The 22,894-nt window shown below is 43.5% G+C and overlaps 1 protein-coding gene across 1 annotated transcript in view; it reads left to right on the forward strand.

The window, feature by feature from the left end:
• The first annotated feature begins 2,629 nt into the window (after positions 1–2,629).
• Positions 2,630–22,894, forward strand: part of LOC142662857 (arsenite methyltransferase-like) — a 60,234-nt gene continuing 39,969 nt past the window's right edge. Inside the window, exons 1-6 of the mRNA XM_075841081.1 lie at positions 2,630–2,708; positions 11,447–11,495; positions 13,570–13,697; positions 14,693–14,843; positions 15,902–16,038; positions 17,841–17,910. Of these exons, the coding sequence (XP_075697196.1) occupies positions 2,695–2,708; positions 11,447–11,495; positions 13,570–13,697; positions 14,693–14,843; positions 15,902–16,038; positions 17,841–17,910 (549 nt within the window). The 5' untranslated portion in view covers positions 2,630–2,694. The remainder of the gene's footprint in view (positions 2,709–11,446; positions 11,496–13,569; positions 13,698–14,692; positions 14,844–15,901; positions 16,039–17,840; positions 17,911–22,894) is intronic.

Below are 22,894 nucleotides of genomic sequence, written 5' to 3' on the forward strand. Positions count from 1 at the left end.
TACAATCTAAAATAACAACAGTCTGCTCCTAAGAGCTTACAATCTAATATCCAAACACACTGATCCTGAGAGCTTACAATCTAGTATAACAATACTCTGCTCCTAAGAGCTTACAATCTAACATACAAACACTCTGATCCTAAGAGCTTACAATCTAATATAACAACACTCTTCTCCTAAGGGGTGCTGTCACGATGCGGGGTGTGGACCCACTGGGCCGTACCGCATAGCGGGGTGGCAGCTGGCCAAACAGGTAAAGTACAGAGTCAATAGTTCAGAGAGGATACCTCTGGCAACGTAGACAGTAGCAAGGCAGGCACGTCTGAGACCAGGCGGCAGGTTGACGTCAGGTGTGGCGTAGCAGAACGGGCCGGGAACGCAGCACAATATGGCAACAGCTCAGCACGGCACTAGAACAGGATAGCACGGAAACAGGATACAGGAACAGGGTACACTGGAAAACTGGAAGACACTAGGAGACCATTAGCACAACAAACTTCAGGTAACAAACAACGCTCTGGCAAGGAACAAGAGGGCAGAGTGCTTTTTATAGCCCAGAGCATCCTGGGCTAGATTGAAGACTTCCTGCAATATGCGCGCACTGGCCTTTTAAGACCGTGCGTGCGCCCTCCGGAGACAGTCTCGGTATCAGGAAGTGAGTGCCGGCGCCTCACAGGAGGACGACGCTGCACACAAGTCGGATGTCCATGGCCACGGCCGTAGAGGGGTAAGTCAGAACGACGGGCCATGGCCATAGACGTTACAGGTGCCATGGCAGCCAGTGGCCTGATAAAAGACCTTCCATACGTACGGCACCCAATTGAGCCTGTATGTCAATACCCTTATTAGGTGAAAGATGAGTCCTTCACCGAATTTCAAGAACTGGATAGATTGATTTAGCTATGTTATATCTTGAAGTCTGCAGTGAGCCCAGATGGTATTTACACTGGGAGGCTGGTAAAAGTAAAATATTTTTACCGGTATTTTACCGGCAATAGCAAATGCCAGTATTTTTGCATAATAAATGTGCAGTCAGATTACTTCCTATTTGGATTGGTTACTTCTCATTTTCCAGGCCCCCTAGCCCTAGGAAGATCAACAGCATTATGATTAGGTCAAGTGTAAGATTGGCACCGGCGGGGGATTGGAGCCGGCAAGGAAGCAGAAAACATCTGCACAATGCCTACCTACGCAGCCATGAGAGTCAAGAGCGGAAATCGGAGGAAGATATTGACTGAGTTACAGTGAGCCATTGTCTATCTGAAGGAATTCCTTATGCTGAAAGCACAGTAGGAGAAATGAGGGCACAGACGTGCTCCCTAGTGTGATAACGTAATGACAGTAGTTAGTGTAGGTCATTTACTGGTCTGAGGAAGAGCTCGGTCCGAGCTCGAAACGTGTCACCATTGTTTATAATATTGTCCAAATAATTTCTGTACCTATTATCTACGCTGGTCATCTCTCTTTGAAGCATCAGTTGGCATCCTGGAAACAACAGGTCGCAGCACCAAAGGTATTAACCATACACGGAAACTTCTGATGACAAAGACAGACGGCGGTCCCCTGCCCCATCCAACAGAGATGTCCAGCTGGATGATCGCGGATTTCCACAAAAGGTCTGGAAAACCTCCTGGGGGAGACTTCTTAATGCATACAACCAAGTGCTGTATACAGCCAAGTGCTGTATACAGCTAACTACTGCGTGCCAACTGTCAGTACGTTATCACCCTAGGGAGGACAACTGGGCACTTATTTCTCCTACTGTGCTGTGTGCATAAGGAACCCCTGCAAACGACACTTGGCACCATGGACCCAGTGAACTGAGTACCTGACCACAGACTGCTTGCATCCCTCTGTGGAAATCAACTTTAAAGAGTGTTGTACCTTCTAGTACAACCGAAAAAGGTGTGCACAAACTCACATGCCTCTACACTTGACCTATTCTCCATTGATAATACACTATTGTGCCTCTTCTCTCCCATCTCCACCTCGGTCACCCCTGGAGACCCTGAAAGTCTATCCTCCATCTAGGTCTGCATCTACCCATTTTCTGTCTGAGGCTCCCTAAAGTCACACCCCATAAACCACACACACTTTTTATCCATGCAGAAGTGTATTTATACCTGCTGGTTTTGTGGTTAATTTTGTTGCAATTTGGACATAATCGCTGCAAAAAAATTACACAATACTGTGTCAAAACACCCTGAAGCTGGCCGGTATTTTTGCGTGGAAAAGGTGGCAACTCTATGGCAACGTACAACTATACAGTATAGTTAGTACGTTCACTGAACTTGTTCCCATATTGTCTAAGAGCCTCTCTAAGTGTGTATGTGTCTCAATTACCTTGCCTTACTTGTGTTCACATTTATCATCAGGTTTTTCCAAAATAATTACTCCCTTTTAATTTTTTTGTAGAACAGTTTGTTTGAGAATTATAGCGTTCTGCAACCTGTTTTTTCCCCACACATTAGTGTAAAGGTCATATATAGTCGGTTGTTTGGTTTTAACTAACAGTGTATGGGGAAGGTTAAATGATTAATCCATGTGACCTACCAGAATATACAATATGATAAGATTCTGTTGAGTGGAGTAAAAAATAACCTGTGTTTGTTTCATTCAGGTTGTGACGGTGCGAAGTAACATAAAGGACCTCTACTGAGCTGAGAAAGTGTTACAACTCTTAAATTGTTGAAAATGTCGCATTGCAGGTAAGAGTTCTTCCCTTCATTTTCATTTTACTATAAAGGACATGTCCAGGGAGGGGCGAACTGATAATTAGGGTAGTGCCATTTTGTCAGTTAAGTGCAGGCTCCACCACAAAAATGCAAATGATAAATGCTCCTCAAATGTATTTTATGAACCCAAATCTAGTGTATTATGGCAATGGTGGTTGGTATGGGACCCTTGACCTTTACTTTTTGTTAAACTGTACATATCTGTACAATGTTGTGATGTGGTCATTATAGCTCTGGTGTATGTGTCCTGTAAAAGTGTGGAGCTAAGAGAATAGAATAAACTATTCTGTCCTATACTGGCCATCCAGTATGAATGCAATGGGCTTTAATTTTGTGATGAATGCTTGTTCATAAATATCGTCGTTGCTCTTCTTGCTGTGTCCCAGACCTAAACTTATGTAAAATATAGAATATGGGGAAAGTTAATTATTAAACATAACTGGAATATCCGGGCAAAGTTCTTTTCTTTCATGATTATTGGTGTAGGTCTAGTAAAGCACACGAGGAGGTAAATCATCACAAGGTTTCGGAGAAGAACTGACAGTCAACAGTAGTAAAATTGAAGTCTTGTGGCTTTTCTTATCTTCTGCTGGAGATTCTATGCTGCATATTACTATCAAAATAACTTAATATACGTTCTGTATATAATGAAAAGCATTAAAATAAAAAAATTTAAAATGTATACGAAATATAAAAAACGTGGTAGACCAGTTAGTGGTCCTTAAATAAACCAAAAATTGTCTCAAATTGAAAAGATAATAAACGACTATATAGACAAGTTAAGTCTAATGATTAAACATGCTTTATTAGTCCATAGACATGGACAATCCCCCATATACAAATACATACAAAAAAGTAAAAACATAATTAAAACATCGACTCCAATGGGACCATCAGCTCTACCAGCCACAAAGTTATAACATAGTCTAATGCAGGGGTCTGAAACTCGACCGGGTAAGTGGGGCACATATAGAAAAAATGGGAAGTTGACGGGCCGCGTTACTTTCAAATTTGATACATTACTAAATTATTGTTAATTAATTAGTTATTTGAACTACTATAACACTATATTACTATAATACTACATTACTATAACAATACTACATTACTATAATAATAGCGCTAGGTTTAAACTTACCGGAAATTTGCCACAGTGCCCTCTGTAGATGCTGCCACAGTGCCCTCTGTAGATGCTGCCACAGTGCCCTCTGTAGATGCTGTCACAGTGCCCTCTGCACATTCTGCCACAGTGCCCTCTGCAGATTATGCCACACATACCCCTTGTAGATAGTGCCACAGACACAGTGCCCTCTGTAGATGCTGCCACAGTGCCCTCTGTAGATGCTGTCACAGTGCCCTCTGCACATTCTGCACATTCTGCCACAGTGCCCTCTGTAGATAATGCCACAGTGCCCTCTGTAGATAATGCCACAGTGCCCTCTGTAGATAATGTCACAGTGCCCTTTGTAGATGCTGCCACAGTGCCCTCTGTAGATGCTGCCACAGTGCCCTCTGTAGATGCTGTCACAGTGCCCTCTGCACATTCTGCACATTCTGCCACAGTGCCCTCTGTAGATAATGCCACAGTGCCCTCTGTAGATAATGCCACAGTGCCCTCTGTAGATAATGTCACAGTGCCCTCTGTAGATAATGTCACAGTGCCCTCTGTAGATGCTGCCACAGTGCCATCTGTAGATGCTGCCACAGTGCCCTCTGTAGATGCTGCCACAGTGCCCTCTGTAGATGCTGTCACAGTGCCCTCTGCACATTCTGCCACAGTGCCCTCTGCAGATTATGCTACACATACCCCTTGTAGATAGTGCCACAGACACAGTGCCCTCTGTAGATGCTGCCACAGTGCCCTCTGTAGATGCTGTCACAGTGCCCTCTGCACATTCTGCACATTCTGGCACAGTGCCCTCTGTAGATAATGCCACAGTGCCCTCTGTAGATAATGCCACAGTGCCCTCTGTAGATAATGCCACAGTGCCCTCTGTAGATAATGTCACAGTGCCCTCTGTAGATGCTGCCACAGTGCCCTCTGTAGATGCTGCCACAGTGCCCTCTGTAGATGCTGTCACAGTGCCCTCTGCACATTCTGCCACAGTGCCCTCTGCAGATAATGCCACACATACCCCTTGTAGATAGTGCCATGCCCTCTGTAGATGCTGCCACAGTGCCCTCTGTAGATAATGCCACAGTGCCCTCTGTAGATAATGCCACAGTGCCCTCTGTAGATGCTGCCACAGTGCCCTCTGTAGATGCTGTCACAGTGCCCTCTGCACATTCTGCCACAGTGCCCTCTGCAGATTATGCCACACATACCCCTTGTAGATAGTGCCACAGACACAGTGCCCTCTGTAGATGCTGCCACAGTGCCATCTGTAGATGCTGTCACAGTGCCCTCTGCACATTCTGCACATTCTGCCACAGTGCCCTCTGTAGATAATGCCACAGTGCCCTCTGTAGATAATGCCACAGTGCCCTCTGTAGATAATGTCACAGTGCCCTCTGTAGATGCTGCCACAGTGCCCTCTGTAGATGCTGCCACAGTGCCCTCTGTAGATGCTGTCACAGTGCCCTCTGTAGTTAATGCCACAGTGCCCTCTGTAGATAATGCCACAGTGCCCTCTGTAGATAATGCCACAGTGCCCTCTGTAGATAATGTCACAGTGCCCTCTGTAGATGCTGCCACAGTGCCCTATGTAGATGCTGCCACAGTGCCCTCTGTAGATGCTGCCACAGTGCCCTCTGTAGATGCTGTCACAGTGCCCTCTGCACATTCTGCCACAGTGCCCTCTGCAGATTATGCCACACATACCCCTTGTAGATAGTGCCACAGACACAGTGCCCTCTGTAGATGCTGCCACAGTGCCCTCTGTAGATGCTGTCACAGTGCCCTCTGCACATTCTGCACATTCTGGCACAGTGCCCTCTGTAGATAATGCCACAGTGCCCTCTGTAGATAATGCCACAGTGCCCTCTGTAGATAATGCCACAGTGCCCTCTGTAGATAATGTCACAGTGCCCTCTGTAGATGCTGACACAGTGCCCTCTGTAGATGCTGCCACAGTGCCCTCTGTAGATGCTGTCACAGTGCCCTCTGCACATTCTGCCACAGTGCCCTCTGCAGATAATGCCACACATACCCCTTGTAGATAGTGCCATGCCCTCTGTAGATGCTGCCACAGTGCCCTCTGTAGATAATGCCACAGTGCCCTCTGTAGATAATGCCACAGTGCCCTCTGTAGATAATGCCACAGTGCCCTCTGTAGATGCTGCCACAGTGCCCTCTATAGATGCTGCCACAGTGCCCTCTGTAGATAATGCCACAGTGCCCTCTGTAGATAATGCCACAGTGCCCTCTGTAGATAACAGTGCCCTCTGTAGATAATGCCACAGTGCCCTCTGTAGATAATGCCACAGTGCCCTTTGTAGATAATGCCACAGTGCCCTCTGTAGATAATGCCACAGTGCCCTCTGTAGATAATGCCACAGTGCGCTCTGTAGATAATGTCACAGTGCCCTCTCCCTCTGTAGATGCTGCCACAGTGCCCTCTGTAGATGCTGTCACAGTGCCCTCTGCACATTCTGCCACAGTGCCCTCTGCAGATAATGCCACACATACCCCTTGTAGATAGTGCCATGCCCTCTGTAGATGCTGCCACAGTGCCCTCTGTAGATAATGCCACAGTGCCCTCTGTAGATAATGCCACAGTGCCCTCTGTAGATAATGCCACAGTGCCCTCTGTAGATGCTGCCACAGTGCCCTCTATAGATGCTGCCACAGTGCCCTCTGTAGATAATGCCACAGTGCCCTCTGTAGATAATGCCACAGTGCCCTCTGTAGATAACAGTGCCCTCTGTAGATAATGCCACAGTGCCCTCTGTAGATAATGCCACAGTGCCCTTTGTAGATAATGCCACAGTGCCCTCTGTAGATAATGCCACAGTGCCCTCTGTAGATAATGCCACAGTGCGCTCTGTAGATAATGTCACAGTGCCCTCTCCCTCTGTAGATGCTGCCACAGTGCCCTCTGTAGATGCTGTCACAGTGCCCTCTGCACATTCTGCCACAGTGCCCTCTGCAGATAATGCCACACATACCCCTTGTAGATAGTGCCATGCCCTCTGTAGATGCTGCCACAGTGCCCTCTGTAGATAATGCCACAGTGCCCTCTGTAGATAATGCCACAGTGCCCTCTGTAGATAATGCCACAGTGCCCTCTGTAGATGCTGCCACAGTGCCCTCTGTAGATGCTGCCACAGTGCCCTCTGTAGATAATGCCACAGTGCCCTCTGTAGATAATGCCACAGTGCCCTCTGTAGATAACAGTGCCCTCTGTAGATAATGCCACAGTGCCCTCTGTAGATAATGCCACAGTGCCCTTTGTAGATAATGCCACAGTGCCCTCTGTAGATAATGCCACAGTGCCCTCTGTAGATGCTGCCACAGTGCCCTCTGTAGATGCTGCCACAGTGCCCTCTGTAGATGCTGTCACAGTGCCCTCTGCACATTCTGCCACAGTGCCCTCTGCAGATAATGCCACACATACCCCTTGTAGATAGTGCCACAGACACCCCCAGTAGATAGCTCCATTGGGCCTCCCTCTAGGAGTGGAATCCCCAGCCAGGGCGTTGCCGACGCTTTGGCCAGGGATTCCTCTGCTGGAGGAGCCCCTGATGTCGCTGTTCATACACAGTGACATCAGGAGATCCTCCTGGACCGGAATGTGATGTCAGGGGCAACCCCAGAGCCGGTGTCCCAGATCTGAGCACTAGTATAGGCTCTGCTCCGGAACTCTGGGGAAGCAACTGTCATCAGTGTCCATATATGGACAGTGATGTCAGGGGCTTGCCCAGAGCTGGAGTCCCGGAGCAGAGGTGATTCTAGCACCCTGCCTGGGATTCCAGCTCTGATCATGACATCACTGTTCATATATGGACAGAGATGTCAGGGGCAACCCCAGAGCTGCAGTCCCAGGCAGAGCGCTACTAGTGCTCCTACTGGGACACCAGCCGTGCTCCTGACATCACTGTCCAGTTCTGGGGAAGCCCTAGACTTCGCTGTCCATATGTGGACAGCGATGTCAGGGGATTCCAGAGTCCCGGAGCAGAGGCTATGCTAGCGCTCTGCTTGAGACTCCGCTCTGGGGAAGACCCTGACAAAACTGTCCATATACACCGCATTCCATATTATTATGCAAATGTTATTTTTCGCTGATTTTCCTAAATAGTCGATGCAAATGACAGTCAGTATAATCTTCAAGCCATCAACCGTTGGAGTATAATGCGAATTTTGTTGAACAAATCTCCTAATGATAACAGATTTTTTTTAGAAGTAAAAAACTCAAAATGCACCACAAAGATCAAAACATTTTAAAGGTTGTAAAGAGAACTAAAATGGTAATTTGTTGAATTTGCAGCATCAGGAGGTCATATTTACAGAAATCCAAAGCTCTTTCAATCAAAAAAAACTTAACAGGCCAAGTTACATGTTAACATAGGACCCCTTCTTTGATATCATCTTCACAATTCTTGCATCCATTGAATTTGTGAGTATTTGGACAGTTTCTGCTTGAATATCTTTGAAGGATGTCAGAATAGCCTCCCAGAGCTTCTGGTTCTCAATAGGGTTGAGGTCAGGGGAACATGGGGGCCACACCATGAGTTTCCAATGACACAGAGGTATTCTTTGCAGCATGAGATGGTGCATTGTCATGCATGAAGATAATTTTGCTACGGAAGGCACGGTTCTTCTTTTTGTACCACGGAAGAAAGTGGTCAGTCATAAACTCTACGTATTTTGCATAGGTCATTTTCACACCGTCAGGGATCCTAAAGGGGCCTACCAGCTCTCTCCCCATGATTCCAGTCCAAAACATGACTCAGCCACCTCCTTGCTGACGTCGCAGCCTTGTTGGGACATGGTGGCCATTCACCAACCATCCACTACTCCATCCATCTGGACCATCTAGGATTGCACAGCACTCATCAGTAAACAACACGGTTTGAAAATTAGTCTTCATGTATTTCTGAGCCCACTGCAACCGTTTCTGCTTGTGAGCATTGTTTAGCGGTGGCCGAATAATAGCTTTATGCACACTTGCAAACCTCTGGAGAATCCTACACATTGAGGTTTGCGGGACTCCAGAGGCACCAGCGGCTTCAAATACCTGTTTGCTGCTTTGCAATGGCATTTTAGCAGCTGCTCTCCTAATCCTATTAAGTTTTCTGGCAGAAACCTTCCTCATTATGCCTTTATCTGAACGAACCCGTCTGTGCTCTGAATCAGCCATAAATCTTTTCACAGTATGATGATCACGCTTAAGTTTTCTTGAAATATCCAATGTTTTCATACCTTGTCCAAGGTATTGAACTATTTCACGCTTTTCGGCAGCAGAGAGATCCTTTTTCTTTCCCATATTGCTTGAAACCTGTGGCCTGCTTAATAATGTGGAACGTCCTTCTTAAGTAGTTTTCCTTTGATTGGGCACACCTGGAAAACTAATTATCACAGGTGTCTGAGATTGATTACAATGATCCAAAGAGCCATAAGACACAATACCATCCATGAGTTTAATTGAAAAACGAATAATTAAATGTTTATGACACTTAAATCCAATCTGCATAATAATTTGGAACACGGTGTTTGGACAGCGATGTCAGGGATTTCCACAGAGTCCCGGAGCAGAGCCGATACTAGCGCTCTGCCAACGACTCCGCTCTGGGGAAGACCCTGACAAAACTGTCCATATATCGACGTGCGTTTTGCACCCTTCGTCAGTCAGTGGTCCTTAACCTATTACCTTCTCATTGTTAATGGTAGACAAGTTCAGTGAACTGAATCGTTTCAGCTCTGACATTTGAGATATCAACTTGAGATGCAAGGAGGGCCCCTTCCATGAGAAGGTCCCCATGACCCAATAACTTGTAGTGAAGGGCCAGTAGCAAGGATATTAAGATCACTACCTACCACCATACCACCACATAGTGCCAAAATAATATTGCATTGTAAAAATGGTCACTAAGTTTAGACTATTTTTTTGCACTGTGTATATAGAAGTCCTATGTAAATATTACTGTGCTTTAAATGCATTTTGTTTGCAGATTATATGCTTTTCTCCCCAGGAATGGAGTTTCGGAGGAAGACGTTTTCCTACTGTATATTGCATGTTACTTGTCATTTATACTGTAACTTGGTTGTGGTTCACCGGCAATGATGACTTGCTGCTATAGCTTTAAGACATTTGGTGCCGGCATGAATGGTCTGGATGCCATTTTAGTTAGGGGGTACCTGCTGCCCCATAACAGCGTTAGGGACGCTACCAGCATGACTATAATGCATCCTTACACCTGGTGTTAAAAGCTTATAGTTTATAAGGCGGCTGTTCCAGTCTAATGGGGATCAGTGCGTGAGCTATGGACCAGTTTTGAGGAGTGGTGCTGCTAAAATGCCAGTGTGGCACAAGTGCTGTGTAATGCAGAAGGGCATGTGAGGACCCTGAAAACTAGAGTGGTTTCAGTGTATTTACGGGCGACAGGCAAAAACGTCCCCATGTCGATCCCTGTAGTCTCCGTGTGACAGGCAGGAGCCTCCTCGTGTGAGACTGTGTAATTTAGTGGTTGTATGGGCAGGAGCCTCCTATAGGCAAGTGTAAAGACAGCATTAGAGGCCAAGTGAGGGTCTGAAATTTGAAGAGGACATGCCCCTGTATCAGGGAGGAGTGCCGAGACTCTGTCCTGCAACTGAGTGGTGAGCAGCCAGCATTGCCTGAGCCAAGTTGAACTGGAGTATAGTTGAAACATATTAAAGAGACTGTGCCTCTTACTTACATCTGCTGACAAGTGTGTTGTGACCATGTGTCAGAGTAACGATGGCCTAAGTAAAGTGACTGTTTTTGCCATTTATTCCTGGTCTCTATTCCATCTTTCCACTCTGCACATTGGCTTTACACCACCTTTGCCTACATTACATCTTATACATCCCACATAATGCTACTCTATATTGAAAAAATGCAGTGTCCAAATAGTACTCCCTCAAAGAGCCCACAAAATACTGCCATAAAGTCCCCACATATTAATACCATTGAATTCCCAAATAACACCAGTATACACTGCTAAAAAATACTGTGTGATTTTATTTTGCTCCTGAGGTTACCATCCTCAGGGGTCGTAGAAAACAGGGGCCCTGTGCATTTGCTCAGTTTACCAACCCCTAAAACCGTCCCTAGCTATTAATTACTGCAATCATGTTAAGGTTTTGCCGCAGTGCGGTACTGGTGAGGCCACACCATTCTGCATTATATGAATACACCATCTGGCTGCACCAATTTCTGGTTTCTTAACATAATTTACGCCATTTGTTCTTACTTTATTGTTCTATTGGCTTCAGGAGAGGCATGTAAGATATTTTTAGATACATTTTTAATTGCACTGGTTGGCCACTGGTGTTGAGACACAGGCGTCATCATGTTCTGGCTGGTAAGGCTCCATTAGAAAACATTTGAGAAGCCCTGCTTCACCCAACATATACAGTATGATGTAATTTTTATGGATATCATATTGGTATATTGATCTCTATGTGAAAATACGTTCCTACATAAGTTTATCCTATGTGTAGAATAGTAAACATTGCTACACAGCACGTGACAAAATGTAACACCATTTTGAAAAGGATTATGGCAAACTCTATTTTTGTCTTTGTCTAGCCTGACCGAGTCTAACTGCAGCTCCAACCTAACCCATGATGATGTAAAGGTAAAGTGAAGACTTGCCCGGATTGTGAATGCAGCATGAAAGACGTCAGCTACAGACACACAGATAAATAAGCAGATAGGACTGATTATTATTGCTTATACCTCTCAACCATCCCGGATTCGGCAAGACAGTCCCGGATTCCAAGTGGTGTCCCGCTATCCTGGGCGGCCGGTGGTATGTCCCGGTGTCAAATGTATCTGCGTCCTCAGGAAGCAGATACAGTTGAATCCAATGTTGAAGCCAGGAACAATCAGCTCTCTGCTTCAGCATTAGTACAGAGCAGAGGAGCAGAGTGACCTCCTCCACTCGTAGTGGACTCCCCGGGCACAGCTCTACTTTAAACGCTGAGCCCGGGGAAGCTCTTGACGTCAATGTCCATATATGGACAGTGGACACAGAGAAAAGACAGCGAGGCAGCACTTCCAAAATTAAACTTTATTCACCCATGCAACGTTTCAGTCCAGCAGGACTGAAACGTTGCACGGGTGAATAAAGCTGCTATTTAATTTAAGAAGTGCTGCCTCGCTGTCTTTTCTCTGTGTACACTCTAAGGGACCGTGGATCAGGTCCTGGAGAGGCGTGCACCCACATTTGGTCCAGTGCTGTCGAATTTCTTTGTCTTTGCATATATGGACGTCAGTGGCTCCTCCAGGAGCGGAATCACCGGCAGGAATGTTGCTGATGAGGGTTTATGCTCCTGGAGAAGCCCCTGGTGTCACTATTCATATATTATTATTTGCTGTGGGAATATAATTACATACCATGTGGTGCTCAGGAGTATTCCAGTATGACTGGGTAATTACTATTGTGATCAGTTAAAGGGTATTTAATAATCATTATTTATCACCTATCCACAGGATAGGTGATAAATATCTGATCGTTAGGGGTCCGACCGCTGGGACCACACCCGATCCTGAGAACGACCTTACTTTGCTATTCCTGGAAGCACCATAGGAATGGAGCTGTAGTGCCCACGCTCAACCACCACTCCAATCATTTCTATGGGGTTGTCTAGTGCTATCTTCGGCAGTCCCATAGAAATCAATGAATAAATATTGATTATGGGAAAACCCCTTTAAGTTCATTGGTTGAGCCCAAGTTCTTATACACGCAGGACATTGGTTCATGTATAAAAAATGGCTTCTGAATGTCATTACGTATTTAGCACAAGTATTCGCACCATTTTTAATGACTGAATTACCATATTTTTCACCACTGTCAAAGGAAATAAGAGTACATATTTTTTACCCCACGCTGGGGGCAAATACAACACAAATAAACAAAAATAAAGATAGTATACATTACTCTCCATTAATCAATGATCACAGTGTCAAAAAAGGTATCAGGTAGACAAAAAAGAAGATCCTTGACCACTTTTTATATCCAAAAAACCAAATAGATTGAGAAGCACACAAGAAAAAAAGGAAAGCAAAAAAGAAACAGAGGTTGGCATAAGGGTAGAGCTAACAGTTACAGGACAACGCTGATGAAGATCATCATTCGACTAAGTTCTAAGATCTGTATAGCTGTATATAGTAGTTCATATATCAGGCATAACTTGACGTTCTATGGCCCCAATTCACTACCTAGAAAGGGGCTCCCCAGCTATGAAATATCACTGACAGTGTTGGTGTCCTCATATGAGTCAGAGGGGCAATTGAGCCCTCTCAGGCAACAATGCCAAGGTATGACCGTAACCTCTGCATCCCCTATAGATACACCCCCTGATTCATTAAATGGGAGATTCAGGATTGCCAGACGCTATCTAAATGGTCTGATGAGTCAGAACACATGGCATTTAGCTTTTCTATTCATCCTGGCTTCAACCTCTTGTATATTAGAGAGGGCTGACACCATTTCTGTGCAATACGTAAGCGGGCAGCCATAGTGAGAAAATGGAGCAAATTAAAATAGCGGTTAGAAAGTTGAGGAGGTTTATGACCTAGAGCACTACTGGCATTATTACCACTGTATGGTATATTATCTGAAGAAATTAACATTTCAAAATAAACCTGCATTAGGTATAATGTTTCTATATGAATTATTTTTAAGTATTATTTTTACCTTTTTTTAGCATTACTATGGGAAACATCTGAGTAACACAAAAGATCTTAAAACCTCAGCTTGTGCTGCTCCTGCAAAACCATTACCAAAATACATAAAGGATGCACTGAGTGAAATTCATGAAGATATAACGTCACGGTACGTAATTACCATGTGGACTCAGGTTTTAAATTTACTAATATATAGTAAGAGATAGTTTTATATCAGAAATAATATGTTTGACAGGAATAAAAAAAGCTGAAAAATAAAAGTAATACAAAAAGAGATTCAGATTGTAAAATTCACAAACACAACGGCATGGGCGGCTACATGACTTGGAAGATGTCCAGTGTGGTGGACGCTGTACTTGAGAATGAGAAAAGATAGGGACTTTTTTGTACAGGTGGCATTGCGCACAGTAGTTCACCTAAGAGCATCAAAACACTCTTGGCGCTAACATAAGACAAATATGTGTTCCTTTTATAATTCGAAACTATAAAGCTTGTTTGGGGTTAAAAAGTAACTACACTTTCATCAAACTTTTGAGTTGTCAGAGAGACCTATCAAATGTTTATATCGGTGGAGGTCCGGGTGGTGAGACCCCTAACTTAGCTGAAACGAAGGTGCAGAAATTCTTAGTTGAGCGCTTCGCTCCTTCAGCTGTGATCAGCGCTCCTTGTCAACCTGAATACAGGATCATATAGACGTTCTATTTGAGCAGTCTTCAGCTTGACAGGGAGCGCCAATCACAGCCCTGGGAGCAAAGCGCTCCGCTGAAAATTTTTCGTTTCAGTAACAGTGGGAGTCTCAGCACCAAACTTTTCATATGTCTTTATGACATGTCAAAGCTTTGATGACGTGTAGTCACTCTTTAAGCTTATATACAAATTGTTCGGCTTTGTTGGTTGTTGAATATGATTATTTATTGCATATAATCTATAGTAGTCAGATATGGCATCAGTTTGAAGTTCTAAGTCTGAAATAATAACATAATAGATGCAATATATTGTATGAAATCATATGCAGAATCTAGAACTGGAACTTCACCAATAAAATGAGGGTGCATTGACTGCAGTACCATTTACAACCATTATGCCCTGAAGTCTTTTTCTTGTTTTACTATTTTTTCCTTTTTATTGTATTTTCTCTGGTAGATATTTTGGTTGTGGGCTCACAGTTCCACAATGTTTGGAGAACTGCAGGATTCTGGACCTGGGCAGTGGGAGTGGAAGGGATTGTTATATCCTGAGCAAACTGGTTGGACCGAAGGGACACGTCACTGGAGTAGACATGACCGACGAGCAGGTAGTGTATACATACTGCTCAGAATACAGATAGTATACATGGGTGTGATAATGTGCCCATGGAAATTTGTTAACAGTGATTTATATACAGATATAAAGTAGAAAAAGGGTACGATACTAGAATGGGGAATGCGCAAAAAATGGGAGGTGGAGGGTAAAAAAGACCTCTGCAGTTGTATTTGTTGATATTGGTGTGCGAACCAGACGCCTCGCCTAGTTGAAGGGAAGGTCATGAGAGGGCGATGTGAGTTAGTATGGACCTCATCTCACAAAATTTACTTATTTAATACATTAAATAAATAAAGTTTATATGTAACATTCATCCAAGGTAAGGGTTATTTTACTCTTCTACTGTTTAGGTAGGACTTTCAAGGTACCAGAAGGTGGCGGCATGATCATTTTTGGAAATAAAGCAACAAGCAACTCTTCTAAAGTGTTTGGGACATCTAAAATGCATAGAACTCAGATATCACCCTGACCAAAACATATTCACATTTATAACACCGTATATGTATACATTTAATCTACTCAAAATGAGCATAATTTTGTACATACTTTGCATCGCTTATCTTGTACTGATCCTGAGTTACAGCCTGTATTATAGTCCAGAGCTGTATTCACAATTCTGCTGGCTGTCATTGGACTAGTTTATTGACAGACACAATTTAGTTAATCTGCTTTATCAGATTAAATCAGACTCTGAGGGAATGCAGGGAGATTTCAGCTCTGAAGCCTGCAGAATTGTGGAATACACAACCTATTGGTTTATTCAGGATAAATCTTGCCAACGTAAATGTAAGTGTCCACTATATATCATATAGGGGCATGAACATATTCAAAGCAAGTATAGCTTGGTGCATTGACCCACAATAATCATGTGTTAATTGCACTCCGTGTTTGTAGGTTATATATAGAATTGTGGAATGTAGCTTTTGGTTATATAAACCGAAACGGGAACATTGTGAATTGTACAAAACATCCTTGTTATCCTATTTTTGTATTAATCATTTTATAATCAATATTTCAATAATCGAAATTATTTTTATCTTTGTTTCCTAGTTAGAACTTTCACGGAAATATATTGATTATCACATGCAGAAGTTTGGATTCCAGCAACCGAATGTGAGTTTTACTAAAGGTTACATTGAGAACATGAAAGAAGCGGATCTACAGGATGAGACTTTTGATGTTGCAGTGTGAGTAATTTAGTGAGACAGTGTGAGACACTTTAAAGTTATAGTAGAAAATGACATAAACAGCTATTGTCTATTATTATGTTATCATTGGAAACCATCCTGGAGTGAATTGGTACCTCAGGGCTATAGGGAATAAGAAACAAACTGGGACTCCGGCAGAATCAGAGCCCACACGCTACATGCAGACGAAGCTCCATGGCACCCGGTAAACTGTGCACTCGGTTAGTACTGCAGATTGATTTTTATTCTGCAGTTCTGACTGAAGCCAACAATCTACTTGGCAGCCTTCAGCGATTGATGGGTTGCCGACCCCTGCTTTAAGCCCCTGTTGCTATTCATGCAATTAGAAATGTCAGTGCCCAACAAAGTTCTACAAAATACTTTGGTGGGCTCAGGCTACGACACATTCGTGGGTTTTCAACCTACATTAGCATTGTGTTTTATTGGGATATCTGACTTAGCAGCAGACATGCGAACTGTGATAGGGCATATCATCCTCGCTGCTAGGTCCATGATCGCGAAAACCTGCAAATCCAGCTCTCCCCTAACTACTAAAGAACTCCAGTCTGTACAATTTGCGCATAATATGGAAAAACTATTAGCTATAACAACTCATTCCACATCCCAGTTTGATTGTAGATGGGAGGTATGGGATTCGTATTATTCGAAACGGGTTCCTCAAACATGATAATTCTATTACACAATTTCCTATTTATTCAATCTCTTTAGGCTCGGTTGGACGGTCCTCCTCTGGTCTAGGGTCCTATAGGGTTGTCAATCGTACTTATTTTTTCTTATGGTCTTCAGCAGAATGCATAACTATTATCAATTTCTAATGCTGTACTTCTTACATTCACTAATGTGAGTTTCTACATGAGCAATGTTGTGCTTTTGTTTATCTATGTTAAGTTCTCTTACTTATGTATGTACTTTTACATATAAAGTGATACATTGGCGCCATTGCAATTTTAGGTTCCTGCGTGAACACCTCACCTTTGCGCTTCTGTGTCACATGTTGATGTATGTTTATTTTCTTCAAACTTTGAAATCAATAAAAAACTAAATAAAATAAAAAAGTAGACATGCACTGTAGATGGAGAGTGGACCCTTTACAATAAATTCTACGGACCCAGGAAGGGGGGGCGCTCAGAAATTGACATGCGGTGCAGAATTTTGTTCCGCAGCATGTCAATTATATTTGCGCAAATGTTGCTTATTTGTTGAAGGTTTTTCCAATTGAATTCAATGGCGAGGTAAAACCCACAACAAATAGCAGTTGTTGCATTTATCGCATGGGAATCGCAGCGATTCCGCTGCAAAAAATGCAACTCAAAGAAAAAAAATCTAATACTTACCCAGAAGTCTGTGTTTCTTCCTCCAGGCTGGCCTCCTGGGATGACGTTTCATCCCATGTGACCGCTGCAGCCAACCACAGGCTGTAGCGGTGGTCAAATGGGATGAAACGTCATCCCAGGAGGCCGGCCTGGGGACGAAATGTCATCCCAGGAGGCAGTCCTGCTAGCAGGCCGGCTAAATGCTACAGTTTTCTGCAGCTGACATTCTGACCGAAGTCTGCATCACAGTTTGGTGTGGTTTTTGGTCCGGAATTCCCAGGATATTGTGGCCTGGTACCAAATGATCCACGGCCTGGTATTGGTACGCAGCTCGGTGGTTGGGGACCACTGCTCTAAAGCATTGCGCAAATAGTAGTTGTATATCTGTAAGCCTGGAATTTGTCACTTGGGGTGATATCTCAGGGAGGATTTTACACTTTACTAATATTGATTACCTGTTTCCTGCAGATCTAATTGTGTGATAAACCTTTGTCCGGATAAAAAAGCTGTACTTAGTGAAGTCTACAGAGTTTTAAAGGTATACCAATTTTCCACACCTTAAAATTTAAGAGCCAGCAGCATTAATAAATTGGTGCATTTTCTAATAAACTCAATCTAGCTGCAGTGCTCCACCTTTAATACAGAGGCCCGTTCCAGCACACTGAGGGTATGTTCACACGCTTAGCAAAATACGTCTGAAAATACGGAGCTGTTTTAAAGCGAAAACAGCTACTGATTTTCAGACGTTTTTGTAACAACTCGCGTTTTTCGCGGCGTATTTTACGGCCGTTATTGGAGCTGTTTCTCAATGGAGTCAATGAAAAACGGCTCCAAAAACGTCCCAAGAAGTGTCCTGCACTTCTTTTTCTCGGGCGACTTTTTACGTACCGTATTTTGACAGCGACGCGTAAAATTAAGCCTCGTGGGAACAGAACACCGTAGATCCCATTGCAAGCAATGGGCAGATGTTTGGAAGCGTAATGATGCCGTTTTTTGAGGCGTAATTCGAGGCATAAATGGCCCGAATTACATCTGAAACCACTGCGTGTGAACATGCCCTTATACTTATAAAAAAAATCTCAGCTTCCTGTTTACGCTGTACACAGAGTTGCCCACTAGTGGTGACAATAGGCAGCTTAGATTTTTGCAATTATGTGTATAGAAATATAAGGAAAAAGCTGCAAACATTTATGTGGCTAGTTTCTTGTAATCATAGGTACACTTTAAAGATGTTACTTTTTAGATGCATTTGGGCACATTTATTCATAGCTATGTTTGGATAGATTTAGCACTTTGTAAAAAAATAATAATTAGCAACTTATTTTTATAATGTAGGATAAATATTACAAACTGTTATAAAACAGGCACAAACTCTGCCTGGCCCGTTTGGTAAGGAAAAATAGTAGCCCACAAGTATCAATGTTTTTGCGTATTTTACTCCAAAATAGTGTTTTATCTGCCGTGCTATACATTTATGAACCATTAGCGTCAGAATTTACTGTTATTTGAGCCATGCACATGAGATTGTAAAAAATGGAGTGGGCGTCACTTAAAGCTTTGCCTGGATTTAGACAAATTTAAAAAATAAATAAATAATAAATTAGCAAAAAAGAAAAAGAAGTTGCTTTTCTACTTCACACAGACCTTGGCATAGAAAAAGTGTTGTCATTTTCACCAGTGTAAGGCTATGTTCACACGCACAATTAAAAAACAGCTGAAAATTACAGAGCTGTTTTCAGATAAAACAGCCTCTGATTTCAGCCGTTTTTGAAGCTGAAAATTTTTTTTTTCAGGCGTTTTTTTCTAGACCTGTTTGGAGCTGTTTTTCCATTGACACAATGAAAAACCGCTCCAAAAACAGTTCAAGAAGTGAGCATACCCTAAGGGTATGTTCACACGGCTTATTTACGGACATAATTCGGGCATTTTACGCCTCGATTTACGTCCGAAAATGCGCCTCGATAGCGTTGACAAACATCTGCCCATTCATTAGAATGGGACTTACGATGTTCTGTGCACACGGTCATTTTTTTTACACCCCGCTGTCAAAAGGCGAGGCGTAAAAAAGACGCCCATGTCAAAGAAGTGCCTGTCAATTCTTCCGACGTAATTGGAGCCGTTTTCCATTGACTCCGTGGAAAAACAGCTCCATTTACGTCCGTAATGGACGCAGCAAAATAGCGCCTCAACATGCCATGACGGCTGAAATTACGGAGCTGTTTTCTCCTGAAAACAGCCCCGTAATTTCAGCCGTTACGGACGCTGCCATGTGAACATAACCTAAAAGTTAAAGGCATTGTTGAGGCTTGGGGCAGTTACCCACAAGATCGGTCATCAGTATATAATCGGTGGTGGTCGACACCCGGACCCGGCACCGATCAGCTGCTTCCGGCACCGGAAGTTGTGCAGTGGTCGGTGCCAGAAGCAAAAGCCTCTGACCACTGTATTGCGGCTGTGCTGGGTTACTGCAGCTCTGCTCCTATTCACTTGAATAGGAGCAGAGCTGCAGTGTTGCCGCACGGTCGTTGGAGCCATCTGCTTCCGGCACCGACCACTGCATAACTTCCAGTGCCAGGGGTAGCAGGAACAACTGATCGGTGCGGAGTCCGGGTGTTGGATTCCCACCGATCATATACTGATGAACTATCCTGTGGATAGGTCATCAGTATGAAAACCAACCCATGCCCAGACAATCCCTTTAAAGGGGTATTTCCATTGTTAAATGTTAAGGCATATCGCAAGGATATGCCATAACATTAAGATTGGTTGGGTCCGACATTTTGAACCCCCGCTGATTGGGAAAACTGAGTCAAGAGGCTTTTATCTTCTATAGGGTTTCTCCATCCACTGTACACGGAACTGCAACACAGCTCCATTCAAGTAAATGGGACTGTGCTGCAGTTCCTTGCACAGAAGATAGCCAGGATTGTCGCTGTGCAGGGAAACACTGTAGTGCTTACCTAGCGCTGCGGGTCTTCCTTCATTCTAAGAATCATGGGGGTCCTAGAAGTAAATTCCCCACGATCAGTAAGTAATGGCATATCCTAGCGATAGATACGATTGCTTACTATTGTAGGTAAAGCCCTTTAATGGTAGTAATGTATGTTGTGACAAATTTATTATCTACAGCCCGTGCAGTCATGGGTTTGTCAAAAAATAATAATTCAATAAATTGGCTTGACTTTTATTTTAGACAACTTAGACATTAGCTAAAATGATGTCACTTTTGTAACATATGGGCCTCTGTCTTTAGACATTAATAAACATGTTTCACAGCTGTGGTCAACAAACTACCATAAACTGTGTGTCTGCAATGTCCCTTTTAGGGCATGACCACACATGGCGGAATTCCTCCGCAACTGTCCGCATCAATGCCGCACAGAATCTGCGTTGCAGATTCTGCAGCGGATCTGCACAAAATGTGCAGAAAATTGATGCGGACTGGCCGCTGCGGACTGCAGGAAAAGTGCTTCTCTTCTCCCTATTCAGTGTAGGATAGAGAGAAGGGACAGCACTTTCCCTAGTGAAAGTCAAAGAAATTCATACTTACCGCCCGTTGTCTTGGTGACGCGTCCCTCTTTCGGCATCCGGCCCGACCTCCCTGGATGACGCTCCAGTCCATGTGACCGCTGCAGCCTGTGCTTGGCCTGTGATTGGCTGCAGCCGTCACTTACACTGAAACGTCATCCTGGGAGGCCGGACTGGAGACAGACGCAGGGAGTTCTCGGTAAGTATGAACTTATATGTTTTTTTTACAGATACATGTATATTGAGATCGGTAGTCACTGTCCCGGGTGCAGAAACAGTTACTGCCGATCGCGTAACTCTTTCAGCACCCTGGACAGTGACTATTTACAGACGTCTCCTAGCAACGCTCCCGTCATTACGGGAGCCCCATTGACTTCCTCAGTCTGGCTGTAGACCTAGAAATACATAGGTCCAGCCAGAATGAAGAAATGTCATGGTAGTAAAAACAATACGCTCCGCAGCACACATAAGATCTGCGGACTTCATTGCGGAATTTTGACTCTCCATTGAAGTCAATGGAGAAATTCCGCAATGAGTCCGCAACCAGTCCGCCACTGCTCCGCAACAGACAGAGCATGCTGCGGACACCAAATTCCGCTCCGCAGCCTATGCTCCGCAGCGGAATTGTACGCATCGTGTAAACGAACACTGCTAAATTAAAGTGAAAGTCAATGGAGAAACGGCTCCGCTGCGGATTAACGCTGCGGAGTGTCCGCAGCGGAATTTAAGTGAAATTCCGCTATGTGTGAACCCGCCCTTAGGGTCAGGACTCCACGGTGGCAAAGTGTAGCCCTTAAGTTGCTGGAAAATCTTGGCATTGCTGCAACCATGGCGCAAATGTAATATTTTTGTATAGGAAAAAAGTTGAAAGTGACTTTGCCACCATGGTCCGATATTATGCGATGGTCACTCTTCAGTAACCTGCTCCGTATCCCCAACAGACTTATGTTTATTGAGGAATATGGCGCAAATCAGTGAAATAACTAAAGCATATATTATTGCGTCAAGTATTTTTCCATGAAAGTAGAAAATAATTAGTTGAAATGTAATGTCGTTTTTATTTATAGTATACTATATATTTGGTCAGTGTAATCAGAAAAAGAGCAGAGAAGCAGCACTCAAAATAAAGAGGAATTTATTCACCAAACATCCACTGTTGAGGAGGTGAAACATTGCATTGGATACAGTGGATGTTTTGTGAATAAATTCCTCTTTATTTTGAGTGCCGCTTCTCTTCTCTTTTTTTGGATATTCATTATACAAGGAGAGGTCACTCCTTTTGAAGCATAGCACCTGCCAATACTGGTTTGTGTTACCACAGTGCTGCTCCAATTTTCGTTTCTTATTCGGTCAATGTGATAGCAGTTACCTGTGTGACCACTAGGTGTCAGCATATAACTATTAATACTTCAGAAACCCGCTAAAATATTCTGCCATTAACTGCTTCAGTATAACCCCTGCTAAAACATAACTGTAATTTCAGCGATATGTCTCTGCAATACCAATAGATTAGTGTAGCGCCTAGCTTAAAATTTCTTTCAATTAATATTTACATTTTGATTAAATGTCACCCTTACTACAATTTATGTACTTTGTATAAATGAGCCTTGGTTTCCCAGAATTATTGCTTTCTTCTAGGGAGACAGCCTCTTCCACTTCTGAGACAGGATTAAAGGCTATGTACACCTTTGAAAAAGTTTTTTTTAAAATAAAAATGTGTATCAGTATGTTTTGTGCAACTTTGTAATTACTTTTTATTAAAAAATATTTTTACTTTTTGAGATACAGCTGCTTTGTCTCCTGTATACGGAGCAGCTGTATCGTGCGCTGAGACCTGAATTCGTCAGGTCAGTGGGACTGACGGGTTTAGCAGCATCCGCCTGTTATCGATCACATCTAAGTTATGAACTTACGGGTACAGGATTCAGCGAACGATACAGCTGCTCTGTATAAAGAATACAAAGCAGCTGCATCTCAAAAAGTAAAAATAATTT

This window comes from Rhinoderma darwinii, chromosome 11 (genome assembly GCF_050947455.1).
Source record: "Rhinoderma darwinii isolate aRhiDar2 chromosome 11, aRhiDar2.hap1, whole genome shotgun sequence".
In the NCBI taxonomy this organism is placed as follows: Eukaryota; Metazoa; Chordata; class Amphibia; order Anura; family Rhinodermatidae; genus Rhinoderma; species Rhinoderma darwinii.